General features: G+C 58.3%; 1 protein-coding gene across 3 annotated transcripts; it reads left to right on the top strand.

Moving 5' to 3' along the window:
* The first annotated feature begins 668 nt into the window (after window positions 1-668).
* On the top strand, window positions 669-18373 carry HSPA12B (heat shock protein family A (Hsp70) member 12B). 3 transcript variants are annotated; one of them, XM_037147785.2, is made up of 13 exons: window positions 669-779; window positions 5583-5642; window positions 7346-7443; window positions 8461-8585; window positions 11035-11221; window positions 11568-11672; window positions 11983-12099; window positions 14011-14185; window positions 14942-15028; window positions 15468-15572; window positions 15671-15929; window positions 16408-16511; window positions 17067-18373. In XM_037147785.2, exons 2-13 carry the CDS (start codon window positions 5600-5602, stop codon window positions 17720-17722), a joined length of 2061 nt encoding a protein of 686 aa, XP_037003680.1. In that variant the 5' UTR covers window positions 669-779; window positions 5583-5599; the 3' UTR covers window positions 17723-18373. The 3 variants fall into 3 exon arrangements, with proteins under 3 accessions (XP_037003680.1, XP_037003678.1, XP_037003679.1); XM_037147783.2 differs by having other exon boundaries at window positions 8446-8585; XM_037147784.2 differs by lacking the exon at window positions 669-779 and adding an exon at window positions 1663-1888 and having other exon boundaries at window positions 8446-8585.
* Window positions 18374-18799: the final 426 nt, after the last annotated feature.

Here is an 18799-nt window from a genome sequence, read left to right as displayed (position 1 = left end):
AAAAGAGCTGCGTGCTGCTGGTGCAGGTGCGGTGAGCTCTGAGTGAGCCCCTGGCGGGGAGTGGGGCCCCCGCCTGTGAGTACCCCTCCCTCCCTGCCCCAGACTCCAGCAGGGGCCGATCTGGCCTCAGATCCAAGGGCCTTCGCCCTCGATTCAGCCTCCTGTCTCTGACCCTAAAAGACCAGGCTAGGGATCGCAGGGTGGGTGGTCTGGGTCCAGGGACTGAAAGGGTCTTGGACAGGGTATGGCGAGAGGTCTGGGGTGGGCTTGCCCTCCCCAGCATAAGGGCCCTCCCGGAGGGGTTGGCGTCAGCCCCGAGGCGGGCCTGTTGGGGAAGGCAGGGGAGCCCCTCCGCAGCTGAGCCGCAGGAGGCCGACGAGGGGTATGGAATTCCTCCTCCTCTGCTTCCACCTCCCCTCCTCACCCTTCTCACCCTCCTCCCCGACCCCACCCCCCAGGGCTGCTCTGGAGCCGGGCCGCCAGGCGAAGGGGAGGCTCAGGGAGGGGCCCTGGACGCCGGGCTAGGCTGGGCCCCTCGGCGGAGGCCCCGCGCAGTCAGGCCCCGCCCCGGCCTCGCACATCTGGGCTGAGAGCGCGGGGCCCACCCGGCGGCGGAGCCCGAGCGGCCATCCGGCCTGGGGGAGGGGGCGGCGGGCGGGGTGGGCGGCGCGGGGCCCGGCGCACGTCGAGGGCTGCGGCCGCCGCCCAGGGCGCTGCCACAGGCTGCGGGGCGGCGACCGAGGCAGCAGGACCCAGACTGCGCTGTCGGGAGGGCGGAGGTGAGTTCTGGGGTGAGAGGCTGCGGGGCTCCCAGAGAGGAGAAAGGCACAGAGGTTAACCATCCATCCCATCCTGGGCTGTTGGCTGAGACCCCCGCCACAAACCTCCTGAACTTGGGGGGCCGGGTTGGGGACAGGTCCGCAAGCTCCTCGCTGGAGCGGGGCTGCGACTGTGGGCTCCCATCCAGACGTTGGGACCCCCCACACACTCTGCAGACAGTGAGGGGCTGGAGAGACTCCTGCGCTGTGGGATGGGGGTGGGAGCTGGAGGCTGCTCCAGGGGGCCTTGTGGAGGGCACGTCCCTATACCTGGGATTGCGTGTGTGTGTTGGAGAAGCATCTCGGATTGGGGGTCCCAGGGCCTGTGGTCCCAGAAGTTCCAGAGCGGCTGGATGGCCAGGGTGCCACAGTACCAGACTGGGGACTGGCCTTCTGACCGGGACCTCCAGTTTCTCTCTGCGAGGCTAGCTTCCGGGTCCAGGTGGGCTGGGGTCGGGGCTCCCCGCAGGACCCGGAGCCTGTCTGTGCAGCAGGCTTGTGGGGAGGGGGGAGACTGAGGGGGAGTGAGCTCTGAAACACCGACTCCCTGTGAGCGCAAAGGCAGCTCTGGAGCCCCAGAAGGCGAGGGAGGTGATGGGGCACCGATGGGGGGACGGTGGGAGGGGCTTCAGGGCCTGGGCTCTGTGGGACAGAGGTTGTTTGTGAACCGGCTGCTCCCATGATGAGGACCCATGGGGGTGGAGCAGGATGTATGGAAAGAAAAGGCGAGGACGGGAGGGGCCTCGGGAGGCCATTCCTGTCACCCCTGCCGCAGCACAGGAGGCAGCCCCCCACTGGTCTCTCTTCTGGAGGGCTCCTCTCCAGAGACAGGTCACAGCAGGCTTTGGGATTTCTGATCTGCCCCTTGGGCCTGGTTGACCCAATCTCTGGCTTGAGAGAAATGCCTGTGGCCTCTCTTTGCCTGCAGACAGATTCCTGTTCCATCGAGGGCTGGCAGGAGGCTGAGCAGTGGGGTGGGTGAGGCTGGAAATCTGTAGGGGAGACAGGGGGGCTGCAAAGATCTTCCTGCCGACGATGACTGGGAGGAAGATCTCACAAGCCGAGGACAGGTATGTGTGTGAACGGCAGCAACACCACATGCGCCCAGCGCTCTGGGGGGCGTAAGTACACAGCCTTGACACCCCATCTCAGGAATGGATCCTTGGAGAATTCTCTCCATCAGGCAAGACGTCCTAGGCTTTGTGATTCTGGGGCACACTCTAGGATGGGAGTCTCCAGTTTTGAGTCCCTACTAAGCCACACCCAATGACTGATAGATCATACCTATTGGGTAGAAGTCAGTGCCAGGAGTCAAGGTGAAGCTGAAGATCAGAGGTGGATATGAGGTCGAGGGATAGGGGTCATCAGCCCATGGGCAAGGATGGGCCAGTGCATGGGCAGAGTTAAGGATCTGTGTCTGTGGGTAGGGCAGGGGTCAGGCTGGAGTCAGAGTCTGACCTGTGCTTGTAGCCAGGAAATGAGTCGCTTTCTGTGTAAATCAAACTGCCCCACCCAATTTTTCTCGAACCCTAAGCATCACCAGGCTGAAATTAGTGGGCCCCTGGGGTAGGGTCTACCTCACTCTATTTCCAGCTGCGGACTCTGCCCAGACATGGCTTTTGGGAGCTGAGGTTGCCCTGAGCCCCGTTCTGCTTAATCGTTTCTGGGCGCGTGTGCATGGGGGGAACGTGTCCTGAAGATGGACGGGCTGCCAACCCTTCTGCCCCCACCTCTCGAGGAAATCAGCAAGATCCTCCTTCTTTAACACCAACAGACTCTGGTCTTCCCTCTCCCTAAAGAATGCAGAAGGACTGTAATAAAACTCTCAAATAAGACCAACATCTGCTGACAGAAAATTCAGAATCCACATCCTGAAGGGAAGGACCACATCGCTCCAACTCCCTACCTTTGGTCAATCACCTTGTTTACCTGGACTTAATCCCCACGAGCCCCCTGCATGACCCACTTTGCAGGAAAGGCGCTGGGGCTCAGAGAGGCATGGGATGCACCCCATCCAGGCGCCCAAACAGGCCCTTGTCAGCCCTGAGACCCCAGTGTAGGGCACACAGTGAATCACACACCCAGAGATGGGGGGTAACTGGACCAGCTTCAGACGGCTAGGGAGATGACAGGCACCCAATTAAGATGTGGAATCCAGCTTAGAGTGACGGCTCCTGCCTCTTCTTTCCTGGTAGTTGTAGGCTGTTTCTCCTCCAGCTACAATAGCTTTGGTCCAGAAAAATCTATTCATTCATTGACCGAAGTATTTCCCCATCACTTAGCTCGGAACCTGGCACAAAGAAATGCTCAATAGGTTGTTTTCATTAAAATTTTTATTTTATTTTTTGACAGAGGGGGAGGGAGAAAGACAGGGAGAGAAACATCAATGTGTGGTTGCCTCTCGTGTGCCACCCATTGGGAACCTGGCCCACAACCCAGGCATGTGCCCTGACTGGGAATTGAATCCGTGACCCTTTGGTTCGCAGGCTGGCGCTCAGTCCACTGAGCCACACCAGCCAGGGCAAAATGCTCAATGAGTTTTGCTCAAGAATCAAAGCAATGTACAAATAAGGCTGCCAGCTTCTCCCTTGTGGCCTAGATTCGATGTATGCTGGTAAATGTTTTACAGTCAACTCTGCAAAAGGGAGAACAACCTGATTTGTAGTGTTTGCTCATTTCTTTTTTTTTAATTTAATTTATTTATTTTAGACAGAGTGGAAGGGAGGAAGAAAGAGGGAGAGAAACATCAATGTGTGGCTGCCTCTCATGGCGCCCCTACTGGAGACCTGACTTGGCCAGCAACCCCAGCATATGCCCTGACTGGGAATCCAACCGGCAATCCTTTGGTTCTCAGGCCAGTGCTCAATCCACTGAGCCACACCAGCCAGGGCTGCCCATTTCTATGGTGTAAATGCTCCCAACATGGCTGATTTCAAGCTACCAATGTGATGTCAATGAATGAGGAATTGGAAAGAGATGTACAGAATCTGCTTCTACCAGTTGGTGGCAACCAGCTCCAACACACCACTCCATCACCCTGAACTGGGCTCTTGTCCCTGGCTCTCAAAGCCTATATCGACCCTGTCTATGCGCTTTCCCTTTTCTCAGCGTCACCCAGCTGCTCTGTGAGTGCCCAGGACCAGCCCCTATCTTTCCCCTGACTCGGAATCTTGGGCACCCAAGTGTGCGTCCCCAGTGCTAGCAGGCTTGAGCGTGTCTGTAAATATCCATGGTGCCGGCCATGTGGGAGTATCCTGGACGTGTCTGTGTGTGACGGGACTGAGTGTGTGTGATCTGTTTCTCACAAGAGCGGATGTACGAGTGGGGGGTGGGGCGCAGGTGACAGTGCCCAGCTCAGTGTCACTGTTCCATTAGCCAAACTTCCCTGTCTGGCCACTGGATGCATAGAGGGAGAGTGGGCTCTGGTCTTCTTTTTGTTCCCCAGGTACTGCGCGCACGTCAGCTGCAGATCTCACCTTCCTGGGAATGGCAGCTCCCTTCTCCTACCCTTGCTCGCTCCTTACCTGACTCCCACCGCATCTCCATGATTCCACAGAAATGTGGCCCTGGGCAATTCAAACAGGTGTTGCCAGTCTCCTGGAACAACCATGATTATCATGGAACCACCACAGGCGTCTTGGTCTCCTCAGCCCACCCACCTTCCTCAAGTCAGCCTTTACGTGAGGGTTCCCTTCCCTTTCCTCTCCGCACTCTGCTGTCTGCCAGTGACCCCCAAACGCGTGTCTCCACCTCAGCTCCTCCCTGACCTCTAGATCACGTATCCTGGCTACTTGGTCTGTACTGTGCCCCCAGGACTTTCGGAACTGCACCCAGAACAGGCCCCTCCCCCCCTGCGCTTCTCCAGTGTTTTCCATCTCATCACCCACCTCCCAGTTTGAACCAGACAGTGTCATCCCTGACGGCTCCTTCTTCCTGATCCCGCATATCCAATCCAGCCATCCTCTGTCAGCCCTGTTGGCTTCAGTCTCCGCTTCTGTCTCCAGATACACAGCCATAACCACCGTCCGTCGCCTGGAGCCCTGAGTGGGCTCCTGCTTCCATTTCTCGCACTGCCATCCACACTCCCCGTAACAGCGAGAGGGACTTTCAAAAACGCACATCTAGTCACGCCCCCACCTCCGCTCTGCCACTTCAGACCTTTCAAGGTTTGCTGTTGCCCTTGGTGTCAAACCAAACCTAAAATAGGGGCCAAGAGGGCCTGCCTGCAGGGTCGGGCCAGCCCAGCCCCTTTCCCCAGCCTCACCATGCTCCCCTTTCTGCCCCACTTGTTTCCAGCTGTGACCTCGATGGCATCCTTTGTAACCGCAAATTCGCTTGGGTGATTATCTGATTCTAACCAGTTTCCTCCCTGCTGGGCTGGGAGAGCCGGTGTCTCTCTGGGCCTCGGATGTCCCCCAGCACTTGGCGCAGGGTGGGCTCCAAAAACATTCAGGAGCATCCTGATTCCTGTGAAAGGCACCTGTTTAAAAGACCTTTTTGAGAGAAGCTGGGCCTGTGGGATGGGTCATTCAATGAGATTAAGGAATTGTCGTTAATTATGTTAACACACGGCAATGGCGTACTAGCAATGCATTCGGAAGTCTCTGTCTGTTGGAGAGACATACCGAAGAATTTACAGGTGAAGCAGCATGAAGTCTGGAACTTGCTTCAAAGGACTCCAGCCTAAAGTAAAGAAATAAAACATTCAGTGAGGGAGCAACGGAACAAATAAATGCCATCCTGCATGTCTGTTCCTGTTCACAGCCACCGGGCCTGGAAAGATGCTGGCCGTCCCGGATCTGGGCCTGCAGGGGCTGTACATCGGTAAGAACCCCCCACCTCTGCCCCCACCCACCACCCCACTTGCCCAGCACTGAGATGCACCCCAGTCCATACAGGGGTGCCTGTCCCAGAGGTTCTTGAAAGCATGTGTGTGTGCAGGGAGGGTTGCACACACAGGACTGCATATGTAAGTGTGTGCATGTGTGTATGCTTCACACAAGCATGCACATAGGACATAGCTATTTGTGGGGCCCCCTGTGCATCTGTTAATGTGTGGAGCAGTTCTGTGTGCAAAGGACTGCATGCATATGCATGTTTTGTGCAGGGTCTGGTGTGAGTGTGTGTGTGTCTGTCTGTGGGCAGATTGCTGTGCTCGGGGCCTTGAGTGAAAGTGCATATGTCAGCAAGCAGATCTGTGTCCACAGAACTCTCTGTGAGTGTGTGCATCTGCCTGTGGCCTCTCTGCAGGCGTGGGAAGCCAGGAGGCAGGAGGGACACTCCTCAGGAAGTCCACTCACAAAGACCTGGTGGGCTGGGCCTTCCTTCCTGCCTCCCTTCCCAGGCTCAAGCAACACAGCGACTTGGCCCCTCAAGCTGGAGCTGGTGGCAGGGCCTAAGCCCATGCTGGCCACCCGAGAAAAGGGAACCCTGAGGGTGTGACCACCATGTCCCTGCCCTCCCCAGCACCCTAAGACAGACTCCAGCTCTGTCCAGGCACTTTGTAGAGTCCCCCACATTATCAGCCCCTCGCATATGTTCTCAGGGTTTCCCTACGCCAGGAAAGACTGGGAGCCGTCAGGGCCACACACCAGGGCAGCCGCTGAGGGAGCACAGGCCTTGAGCCTGGGTCGGCCTGAAGCCAGACAGACCAGTTGGCTTTGTCCCTGGGTCTTCATGCCAGACCCTACCCGCCTCCCTATCCCCATCCGAGAATCTCAGGGCAGCCCCAGTCTTCCTCCCAGAGGCCCTGAGCAAAGCCGGGTGTGGTGGTGACGGGCCACTGCCCACGCCTCGGGGATGTCTAGCCAGGCAGACCCCTGAGCTGCCTGAGCCTCCAGTCTAGGCTTTGAGCTGCCTGATGGGGACTGTGCTGCTCCCTCCCAGCAAAAACCCAGCTCAGCCTGGGCCTGTGAGGGGGTCTCGGGGCTGGGGGGCCTCCTGCCCCTAATGCTGACTTTGGGTGTAAGGGACGACTTGGGATCCACTTCCTACTTTTGTGGACACCCCTTAGGGCCGGAGGAGGTGCTGCTTCACCTTCACTGTCCCCAGGCAGCCAGTGGGGCCAGCCCGTCCTTGGCCGTTGGGGGCGAGGAGAGAGGGCTGCTCCCTCAGGTTCTGACTGGAACCCTGAGCAGTTGGGTTTGAAGTTCCCCCACCTTTCTGGTTTCTCCAGCCACCCCATCTCCCCTGCCCTTCTACCTTCACACTCAGTCTCCCACAACCCCACAGTGCTTCTCTGTTTCTCCCCACCCCCACTGTGTCTGAGAGGTGCTGCGGGAGATGAGGAGCCCCCAAGTGAGCCATGGGTCGTCCTCCGGGGATGGTCGCCTCGAACTGATAACAAGCCCTCAGTCTGCTCCTGCCTCAGTCTCATCCTTGCTCCCCTCCCACCCAGTCCCCCTTCCTCAGCAGGGTCCCCCTCGCCTTGGCCCAGCACGGGCCGATGGGAGAGCCTCCCAGGCCTGGGTCTCAGCCAACAGCCCCCTACCCTGACTGTGACAGAGTGACTCGCCCTCTCTTTGCAGGCTCCAGCCCAGAGCGGTCCCCAGTTCCTAGCCCACCCGGCTCCCCAAGGACCCAGGAAAGCTGTGGCATTGCCCCCCTCACACCTTCTCAGTCTCCAGTAAGCCCGGACTGGGGATCTGGGTGGTGGGTGGCCTAAGGGGCATGGGGGCGGGGGGAGGCGGGCTGGTGCTCCAGAGAGCAAGGCCTGGTGTCTGGCACAGCCCTGGCCAGGCCTGGGGGACCACGGGGCCTCCTGCCCCAGCCCACTGGGGCTCCCTGCAGAAGGGTCAGTCTTAAGTGACCTTGGACCCTAGGGTAACAGTTGTACTGAGGTGAGCCCCACATGCTAACACCCTGACCTCCCCCTCCAGGATGACATCCAGAGGCCATTGCAGCTGCCTCCCGGGGCGGGTGTGTCTCTGAGCACGTAGTTTTTCAAGGTCTGCATTGGGCCCCCCAGAGCTGCCCCCCCTCCTGTTGACCATAGCCCCACCTGAATACAGGTTATATCTGGGGAAGAGGAGACATGTTGCTAAGAAGATAGTTTGGAAATTACTTGCCTGAAGTATCCAGGACATAGCCCTCCCCAAGCTCCCTGGGTCGTCTCGCCCCAGACGGCCTCACCCTAGTTATCCAGCCTGGGGACCCCTTTGTTCTCAGGGAGTCCAAGCCTGGCCTAGAGGAAGGCAGGGACCACTGTGGGGCATGTGCACAGGGCCTCTCGACTCTGAGAGACAGCCTGGTTGTGTCGCTGTGGCCACAAAGAGCAAGAGGGTCAAATACACACTGGTCCCTGTGCTGTGAAGCTGTCAGGAGGAGCATAATCGCTCCCAGCTGGGCCCGGCCGTGAACGGGCGTGAGATGGGGGTGGGACTAAGGCAGTACCGACAGAAGTTGGGCAGAGAACCAGCAGTAGGGAAGCAGGGGCTTGAGCCAAAAGCTGCACAGGGCTACCTGAGAGGCAGCTGGCATCTCCAGAGGTCAGCCTGGAGCCTGAAAAGGGGGGGAGCCCAGGCGGCTGGGCTGGCGGGGCGAACCAGGGCTGGTCTAGATCATAGCCAGGGCAGGGCGGGGCTCCCACGGACAGTCAGCCTGGCCCTTGGGCTGTCCTTGACTCTAGGTCTTGCACTTGCAGAAGCCGGAGGCCCGAGCCCCCCAGCAGGCCTCCTTCTCCGTGGTGGTGGCCATCGACTTTGGTACCACATCCAGTGGCTATGCTTTCAGCTTTGCCAGTGACCCTGAGGCCATCCACATGATGAGGTGAGGGCCACTGGGCTCGGAGATGGGGGTGGGGGGCGACCTCACACTTGCCATGGGCCTGGTCCCAGAAGTATTGCCACTGAGGAGACATGGGGCACCCTTCGAGCTCCCCCACTCCAAATCTAGGCTCCCTCTGGGGCGCCAGGGTGGAGGGCGGCCCCAGGCCTGGGCCCTCAGCTTCTACCGGAGCAGCTCCCTGCCCTCGGCAGCAAACGTTGGGCTCTGCTTTTGACCTGAAAACAATTTCTTGAACTGTAACAAACATAGGGTAAAATGCACAGATATCTGGGCTCGTATATAACACACACATGTATGTATATGTGTGGGTTTTTAATGCTTTTTAAAAAGATTTTATTTATCTTTTAGAGGGGAAGGGAAGGAGAGAGGGAGAGAAATATCAATGTATGGTTGCCTCTCGTGGGTCCCCTGCTGGGAACTGGCCTGCAACCCAGGCATGTGCCCTGACTAGGAATTGAACTGTGATCCTTTGGTTCACAGGCCCGCGCTCAATCCACTGAGCTACACCAGCCAGGGCTATATGTGTGTATTTTTAAATAAAAGCGGGTTATTATACAGTTTGCCTTATTTTAAACTTTCAGCACTGTTTCTGGACGTTTCATGTCCATACGCAGAGCTACTGATTTCTTTTACAGTTGCCACGTGCTTCACAGTGTGAATGTGTTGTAATGTATCCATCCTTCCACCTGCAGTCTGCGGGGCTCTCTGATTTCTCACTGTTACAAACAGTACTGCAGTGAATCTCCTCCCTGGAGAACTGGTGCTGAGATTTCTGTGGGGCAGATTCCCAGGTCCGATACTGCAAATGAAAACCAAGGACCTGAAGGATCAGAGGGTTAACTGGCTGACTCAAGTCACACGGTCATTTTGAAAGAGGTGTTCGAAAAGTCTATTCTGATGTCGACTGCTGTTCAAACACACATTTCTTTGAACACTCCCTCCAGACCTGCCCACTTGGATCCTTTGAATGTGTGTTACTGGGGCTGCAGCCAATAGGTGGAGCTATAGAAGACCCCAAAGCTCCCAGCCCAGACTGGAATGGTGGATCCGGGAGCTTCCCTGGGGCCTGGGAGGCTGGATGGAAGGGTGGATGGAGAGACAGACAGAAAGGTCATTGCCCCAAAGATGCAGGGACCTGACCTTCATGAGTCTGGATTGTCGTTCCCCTTTCTCTGTTTCCTCTGCATCCTCATGAAGCTAGGGGGCCCTGAGCATTTATGGCCCTGCAGGGGTCAGCACACAGCAGCCAAGGCCATGCTGAGCCCCATGCAGGAGGCAAGGACACTGTCTCTGTCCTGTGCAGGGGACAATCATAGGAAGTCACTGGGGGACATTCTGGCCTCTCACCAGGCCCTGTCCACCCCTACCAGCCACCACATCCCATTATTTCTGTGTCCCTAATATTTCTGGAGTACCCATCCACTTCTCCCCATGGCCACCATCCTGTCTCACTTGGACAGTTTTTCTTCTCTGTCCTCCCTCCTCTCCAGTCTGCTGCTACATGGGGACCAGCGACCTTTCTAAAGGCAATTATGGTTGTGCCTTTTCACTCCCCAACCTAAAGCCCACCAAGACAGACTTCTGACCTGGCACTTGATGTTCTTCCTAGCACTCCTGTGTTTTCCCTGCTGCACACCGAGCTACCCTACAGTGAGTTCTCCTGTTCTCTCAAACCACAAAGACTTTCCACACACTGGTCCTTCTGCCTGGATTCCCAGCTCCTTCCCCAAATGGCCACAGCGGTGAGCTGGCCTAGACGGGTCAGGGCACCAGAGAAGGCAGAGGAAGGGGGGAAGGATTTTCTAGGCCAGAGAACTGGGCAGGGTGTTCTGGGTCAAGGTCTGGATGCACCTGCAGGCGTGAGGTTTGGAATCTCATTCAGGTTTTGGGGCGTCTGACAGAGGTGCAGTGAACTGGGGTACAGCTGCTGAGGTGGGTCAGGTAGGAATGTCATGAATGCCTTGACGAAACTTGGCTGTGGAAGACGGCCTTGGGCAGGACAAAACAGCTGGCTGGGAGAAGGCTGTGTCTCTCTGCTAAGCTGCTGGAGAGACACACCAGGAAGTCAGGCCCAGGCAGATGGATGGATGAAGGCTTGCTGCTCCGTGTGAAGAGTGCAGGGAGGTGAGGTCAAATGGTAAACCTCTTGAGGGCAGGAGCTGAGAGTGTCGAGTGGATTCCATAGTCCCACGGATATGGAGGGTCCTGTCAGAGCAGCATTCAAGGAGATTTAACTGGATGCTGAGCACCATCCTCCTCTTCACAAGCACCCTAAGGGGCAGGTACTATTATTCCCATTTCACAGGCTGGAAGACCGAGACTGGGGGAAGCTATGTGGCCTGCCAGGGTCACACATCATCACAGAGCCGTCATCCAACCATGCAAAGAGAGGGTTGCTGCTGACCCCACTGATAGCCCTGTGTCTCCACAGGAAATGGGAGGGCGGGGACCCAGGTGTGGCACACCAGAAGACACCCACCTGCCTGCTGCTGACCCCGGAGGGTGCCTTTCACAGCTTTGGCTACACCGCCCGTGATTACTACCACGATCTAGACCCTGAGGAAGCACGGGACTGGCTCTACTTCGAGAAGTTCAAGATGAAGATCCACAGCACCACTGTGAGTCACATTCTGGCTCCGGACCTACTCCAGACTGGGAAGCCCAGCCTAGAAGAGAAGGGGCAGGCCTAATGGAGGGTGTGCAAAGCTAAAAGGGGAGGGGCGGCAGGGTGCGGTGGCTAAGGGGGCGGAGCTTGGAAATAAAGGATGGGGGCGGGGCAGGGGATAGGGTTACAGGAGGGCGGGGCTAAAGGGGAAGACAGAACCAATGTGAGATTAGAGCCAAACTGGAACAATGCCCAATGAGGGAAGCACCAGAGAATGGGGTGATTTGAAGAGAGAGAGGTCGTCAGGAAATGGGGGCAGAACTATAGCCTCCTACAGAGTTGCCCTGTGTCCCTACCAGGATCTCACCTTGAAGACACAGCTGGAGGCGGTAAATGGAAAGAAAATGCCTGCCCTGGAGGTGTTCGCTCATGCCCTGCGCTTCTTCAAGGAGCACGCCCTTCAGGTGCGCGGCTCCATCGCTGCCCACTGCAGTCAAGGGACCCCCAAGTCCATCTTTTCTCCTTAGCCCATCCCCTGCTCATCTGATGGGTAGCCACTGTCAGAGGTCGTGTTCTCCACTCTCCTGCCTTCCTGTCTTGGACAGCCTGTATCAGGCATACAGGCGTTGGTGGTGGGAGTAGTGTTAGATATTTCCAGCTTTGCTGGGAAGCCCTTCCTGAGGCTTGACTAGTTCTTCCAGCTCCCACTGAGGGCTGAAGGCACCCCCTCTAGCCCAAGCCAGCTACTTCTCTCACTGCCCTCTCCTGCTCCAGGAGCTGAGAGAGCAGTGCCCCTCGCTGCTGGAGAAGGACACTGTGCGCTGGGTGTTGACGGTGCCCGCAATCTGGAAACAGCCAGCCAAGCAGTTCATGCGGGAGGCTGCCTACCTGGTGAGGCCATGCAGGCGGAACAGTGGGTGTTGCTCGGCAGGGCCCCAGGGAGGGCCCCATACACACCTTCATTTGCCCCACTCTTGGGCCCACAGATTGATTGTGTAAAGGCCTCCAGCCTTTCCCTGCTGGGCCTTTTGGAGGGTGTTGCCACTGCGGGTGGGGCGGGTTGCAGGAAGAGGGCTGAAGGGACAAGAGGCACAGCCCTGGCCAGCTTAGTCAGTGTCTGAAGTCAGCTTTCCTGAAAGTAGCTTTCCAGAGCCCCAGATGGGGATTCGTGTGCATCGGTCTATGGAAGGAGGGCTCTTGGGAGAAAGCCCTTGGGGTGAACCAATGGGGTGAGGAGGACAGGATGTGGCCTCAGCTGGAGTCTGGCCTCAGCCCGATCCCGTGCAGAGCTCTGGAGGGAGAACTGTAGCCTGAGGTTGGCCATGGTGAGGTGAGCAGGCTGGTTTTTTGTGCAGCCATATTGGTGTGTCATTAGTTACTGGGGCACAGGGGGAATCCTCCCCAATTGAGGTGATCCCCATTCAGTGGAGGGCAGCTGTGAGCCCACAGCAGCCGACACTCCCACAGCTGGTCAGGGCACGGGAACACCCATGAGCCAGCATCAGTGTGCTCAGGACCACCACTACCACCACCACCATGGCCCTGACCACTGTGAGTTCTTAAGCCCAGGAAATAGGACTATGAAACTGAAGAGAGGTGATCTGGGCCAGTGTTTGCTGGTTTCCTACCATGAGAGATAACCAAAGGCCTGGAGAAAGGATGAGTGCAGCTCAGGAACCCCCCTCTCCCTAGAGATGGGGGGTGAAAGGGAACAGAGCTTTCCAGAGCAAGACTCACTGCTTGGTCCTGACCCTGGGGCCTTGGGACACCCTTGGACCCACAAAAGGGATCTCAGGCCTGCCTATAGACCCCTTGGAAGATACCAGGGCCACCAACCTATACACACATACCCAGGGGTCAGGCACGACCCTGGTGCCTATGCTTGTCTCTGGAAAGAGCCAACCCTGAGCCCAGGGGACGTACCCCTGCAAAGACCAGCATGGCAGCAAGGCTGTGCCCAGCCAGCACAAGCACCCCTCCAACCTCAGTGCCCCTCCTCCTGCCAGTTTACCCGCTGTTTCCTCCCACACTGTTCCCGGCTGCCAGCTCAGGAAGGGCTGGCCCTGGGCAGGAAGTAGCAGTACCTACCCACCCCCTCCCCCACCCAGTCAGAATCCAGGGAATCCCACAAAACCATAAAGGGCTTTCTGCAGGGATTCCCCCATCCTGATGCAGGAAGTAACAGCTCCAAGTGTTCTTCTCCCCGAAACTGACCTGTCTTGGTGCCTGAAATGTCACTGTTAAGAGTTTCCTTCCTCCTACATTAGATTCCCCAGGAACTGAGTTCTCCTGGGAGTGGGGAGGGCTGTGGCCACTGCCTGACATGGCCTGGCGGAGGAGAATTCAGTGGGCTAAGGGCCCCCATCTCCTTTGAGTGTGGGTCTACCATTACTCACCCCTGCCCCATACACACACTGTGGAGAGTCTCCACTGATCCCTCAGCCAGGGCCCAGATGGCCAGTCCATCCTGCTCCTGTGAAGGGGACCTTGTTGCAGCCCAGGCCACCTTGGGCAGGTCAGAAGCACAGATCCCAGGCAGTCCAGGTTTTCACTCTCCAGGGTCTCTTCCTGCTGGGGAACCCCATGGTGTTCTTGGCCATGGCCGTGCCCTTGCCCAGCTTGGTCACAGGGTGAGTGCGGGCAGCTCCCAATTTGTGCAGATGGAGGGGCCTGAGAAGCCTAGTGTGAGTGGGGTGCGATGGAGGACGTGGGAGCCCCACAGGCCCTCGTCGCCTGCCCCGAGTGCCATCTTAGGTGTGACAGCCCATGGTGCTCCTGGCCCTGCCCACCACCTATCCCCAGGCTGGTCTGGTGTCGAGAGAGAATGCAGAGCAGCTGCTCATCGCCCTGGAGCCTGAGGCCGCCTCTGTCTACTGCCGCAAGCTGCGTCTGCACCAGCTCCTGGACCTGAGCAGCCGGGCCCCAGGCAGCGGGCGCCTGGGCGAGCGCCGCTCCATCGACTCCAGCTTCCGACAGGGTGAGCCACCGGCAGCCGTGGGCTTGGAGACAGTCACCCCTGAGGGATCAGAGGATCCCTGAAACCAGAAGCTCAGTCATGTCCTACATGAAGGAGAGGCTCCCCTACCTGGACAGGCCCCAGCTGAGGGCAGAGGCTTTACCTTGCCCTAGGGGAACACTTGTCTGAGGAGGGTAGGACTCAGCCTAGCCCTGAATCTGGGAGAATGGTGGGGTCCAAGGGCACTGGACAAAAAAGGAAGTCAGCCCCCACTCTGAGCCAAAGGGGAGGTCTGCAGTTTTCCCCTAAACAGCCATCGTCTCCTCCCCTCTCCTCCTGGCCCATCAGCTGTTCCCCTCCACCCCTGACATCAGCCCCAAGCTCCTGCTGCCGGGACCAGGCACTGAGACAGCTATAGTCAACCCCATTTACCATGACAGGGAGAGGTCCCAAGTCCTGAGCTCCCCAGGTCCCCCAAGGCCTACCTGCACACAAACACAGCTCTTCGAAACCCTCCTGACCCTGATTTCACCACAGCCTGAGCCCTGGTCCTACAGCCAGAAATACTTCCCCTCAGCTGTTGGTTATAGAGCCTGGGATCACCCCATCAGCTTTCTCCACACCCTTGGGGGGTCAGCGCTGCCCTCTCCCATTTAGGAGGGGAGCAGGAGTTCAGGAGCACGGATGCTTCAGGTGCTCACGGAAGGCATCATCAGGATGAGAACTGAGTGGTGACTGAGGCACCTCCTTCTAACCTTGCTGTCCTTTGACCCCCAGCCCGTGAGCAGCTGAGAAGGTCCCGTCACAGCCGCACATTCCTGGTGGAGTCAGGGGTCGGAGAGCTGTGGGCAGAGATGCAAGCAGGTAGGGAGATGGGGAGACTGGCAGGATGTGTCTTGGGCCCTATGGGACACCATATACTGATAGCAGGAAGGAGTCATTCACCAGGTTGCCTCCAGCCCCTAGAAATCCTACTCCTCCATCTGCTATACCTAACCTGGCATTCCCCTCACAGTCCGGTGCAACCCCACCCCACTCACAGCCTCTAACACCCCGAAGTCACTCTCTTCCCACAGGGATGTTCCACGGAAGGGGTTTCAGAGCCCTGGACCATTCCCCAACACACATCTTGTGCCCCTACCTGATGGCCTTAGGTTCAAGCACCTGAAGCTTCTCACACCTCCACATTGCCACCCCAAGCAAGACTCACGACCAGGGGCAAGGGTGGAGGCTGGTAGGGAGGGGGCCCAGGGCTGAGGATGCATGGCGGGCCCCGAGTGTGTGCCCCTGCTTGCTGCTGCAGGAGATCGCTACGTGGTAGCAGACTGTGGGGGAGGCACGGTGGACCTGACTGTGCACCAGCTGGAGCAGCCCCATGGCACGCTCAAGGAACTCTACAAGGCGTCGGGTGAGTAGGCAGGCAGCGCCCTTGATACCCAGCCCACCAAAGCCCCCTGGTGGCGGGGGTCTGCACTGACTTCCTTTTTACTTCCTGCCCCACCCAAGGTGGTCCCTACGGCGCAGTGGGCGTGGACCTGGCCTTCGAGCAGCTGTTGGGTCGTATCTTTGGCCAGGACTTCATTGCCACGTTCAAACGGCAACGGCCAGCAGCCTGGGTGGATCTGACCATCGCCTTCGAAGCCCGCAAACGCACGGCAGGCCCTCACCGCACGGGGGCGCTCAACATCTCACTGCCCTTTTCCTTCATCGACTTCTACCGCAAGCAGCGAGGCCACAACGTGGAGACAGCCCTGCGCAGGAGCAGGTGGGCTGGGAGGACCACAGGCTCAGGCAGGGTGTGCAGATGAAGAAGGCCCCTATGAGGGAGGGTGTGGGCTGCAGGGGGTATAGCTGTCTCAGTACCTGGTCTGGCAGGAGGAGTTCGGGGCTGATGTCAGTGGGAGTCAGCCTGATGCACCGCTTGCACACCTGTGGCCAACCCGGTGGCAGTGGGTGGGGCATGAGTAGCCCAGCTGGAATTCACAGCCCCAACTGCGCCAGAAAAATCATGGGCCCCAGGGAAAGGGCCAATGTCTATCTCCTCCCTGCCCCCCAGCCACACATGCACGTGCACACACAGACAGACACTGTCACACATCGTGCCAGGACAGGAGGCAAGGGGAGGCCCCTCTCCTGGAACTTTATGCCTGGAACAGAAGCAGGCCCTGACTAAAGTCCCTGAGAGGATGGCGCAGTGGGACCCAGGACAATGACGTGTAGGCCTGTGTCCCCTTCACCTGCAGCGTGAACTTCGTGAAGTGGTCCTCACAGGGGATGCTCAGGATGTCTTGTGAGGCCATGAACGAGCTCTTTCAGCCCACGGTCAGCGGGATCATCCAGCACATAGGTGAGCGCCTGAGCTTGGTCTTCCATTTACCCCCACATACACCCCCAGTCGCGGGAATAACTGTGGCTGTTAGTGCCTGGAAACCCACACATCCACACACTGGAATGAGGCCCAGAATCATTGGGGACACCTGGAGGGGTCAGTGCGTTGGCGATTAAGAGCTAGGAGGGATGAATAGTCTTGCCAAGTGACCGCTAGTGCGTGTTTCCAATTTATAGTGGGGTGATAATACTGGGTTCCCCAAACTTATCACAGGGAATAAAATAAGCTGAAGTATCTACAGAGTGAGCTCAATGTCTTGCAAGCAGTAGGCGTATCTTCTCAGATCCTCCATGTAGGGGGAAGGGTGTATTGCAGGGGCGACCAGGGGCATCCAGTGGATGCACTCAGTGTTTTATTTCATCAAAACCAGGCAACCGTTTTATAGTTGAAATGGCTATTTTCTAATCGCCAGGCAAGTGGAGGGGAGGTGCCCGCGGCCTCAGCAGCTTATGCGTCCCTCTCCTCCCCTACCCTCCCCTCATTCCTATCCCCTCTCTCCACCCCATCCCGCAGAGGCGCTGCTGGCACGGCCGGAGGTGCACGGTGTGAAGCTGCTGTTCCTGGTGGGTGGCTTTGCGGAGTCGGCTGTGCTGCAGCACGCGGTGCAGACCGCCCTGGGTCCCCGCGGCCTGCGAGTGGTGGTCCCGCACGATGTGGGCCTCACCATCCTCAAGGGTGCCGTGCTGTTCGGGCAGACGCCGGGCGTGGTGCGGGTGCGCCGCTCGCCTCTCACCTACGGCGTGGGTGTGCTCAACCGCTTTGTGGACGGGCGGCACCCTCCAGACAAGCTGCTGGTCCGCGACGGCCGCCGCTGGTGCACTGATGTTTTTGAGCGCTTCGTAGCGGCGGAGCAGTCGGTCGCCCTGGGCGAAGAGGTGCGCCGCAGCTACTGCCCCGCACGCCCTGGCCAGCGGCGCGTGCTCATCAACCTGTACTGCTGCGCCGCCGAGGATGCGCGCTTCATCACTGACCCGGGGGTGCGCAAGTGTGGTGCACTCAGCCTGGAGCTCGAACCCACGCCCACCGACCGTGGCTTGGCCGGTACGCCCCCGGGCCGCCGCGAGATCCGTGCTGCCATGCAGTTTGGCGACACGGAGATTAAGGTTACCGCCGTCGACGTCAGCACCAATCGCTCAGTGCGCGCCACCATCGACTTTCTTTCCAATTGAAGGAGGTGCCAGGCGGGCTCTGCCTGGCCCCGCCCTCCTGCCGGGGCAGCTGAGGTCGCTGGAGGGTGGGTGGAGACACATCCAGAGGCTCTGGCTTTGGGAGTGGGCCCTGGCCCGCTGACTGGAAGGCTGAAGGGCTCTGCCAAGGACTGAGGTCAAGGAGACTTGTTCAGCACTCCCACAGGGAACACGTGACTCCTAAGGCAGAATGTACCAGAAGACTGGCCCTGGCCTGAACTGAATGTGGGCGTGGGGGGTGGATGCGATTGGGAGGGTGAGCCAAAACAAGGCTGCTACAGGAGGACGGAGGTTTGCTGGGCCTGAAGCGCCAAGGACACTGATGAATGGACTCGGCCCACACAGGCAGCTGGGAAGAGTAGCCCTGTGCCACAGAAAAATGACGGGAAGCTGACAAGAGGGACAGGGGTAGCAGGCCCTTCCAGGGCGTGGGGCTGACACTCAAGTACGAGTGTTAAGTGGAGAAAGGGCAGTAGCAGGCCAACATTAGAGGGTATAAGGTGATTATGAGGGAATGTGGGGGCAGCATGCTGGGGGCGGGCTTTGCTTTAGAAGATATGACTCATCCTGGGAAGGCCCCTAGGCAGCCTGTGAATGACCCACTTGAATCTTATCCCAGCCGCGGGGGGGGGGGGGGGGCCGTGCATTAGGAGGACAGGGAACACGTAAGGACCAATCTCAGCTCTGCCAGTCAACTCAATGTGCCATTATGCCCACCCTAGCATGCAACAGCTCTACCTGCCCAAGGTGACAATAAAGCATTTATGCTGATACCTCACAAGAAGGGACCCCAGTGGTATAGTGGAGGAAGCCTGGGTTCCAGGAAGAAGGGAGAAAGCTTTCAGCTGTGCATGGGGCAGAGAACTGGCCAGAACTCCTGCAGTTCATAAGACAGCTCTCTGGCCTGGGCAGAAGGCCCCTCCCCATCCAAACTGCCTCTGCAACTATTCCCTAAAATGCCATCACCTGTAGGTAACTTTGGGGCGCTCTAATACCACACAGCGCCCTTACTTCCTGGAAGCAGCTTAGCCAGAATCGTTCCTTGGCCTGTCTTCGAAG

Source organism: Artibeus jamaicensis, unplaced genomic scaffold (genome assembly GCF_021234435.1).
Source record: "Artibeus jamaicensis isolate MK-2021 breed Jamaican fruit bat unplaced genomic scaffold, CSHL_Jam_final contig_685, whole genome shotgun sequence".
NCBI classification, from domain to species: domain Eukaryota; kingdom Metazoa; phylum Chordata; class Mammalia; order Chiroptera; family Phyllostomidae; genus Artibeus; species Artibeus jamaicensis.
The sequence above is the reverse complement of the archived record's forward strand: the minus strand, read 5'-3'. Positions and strand labels throughout refer to the sequence as shown.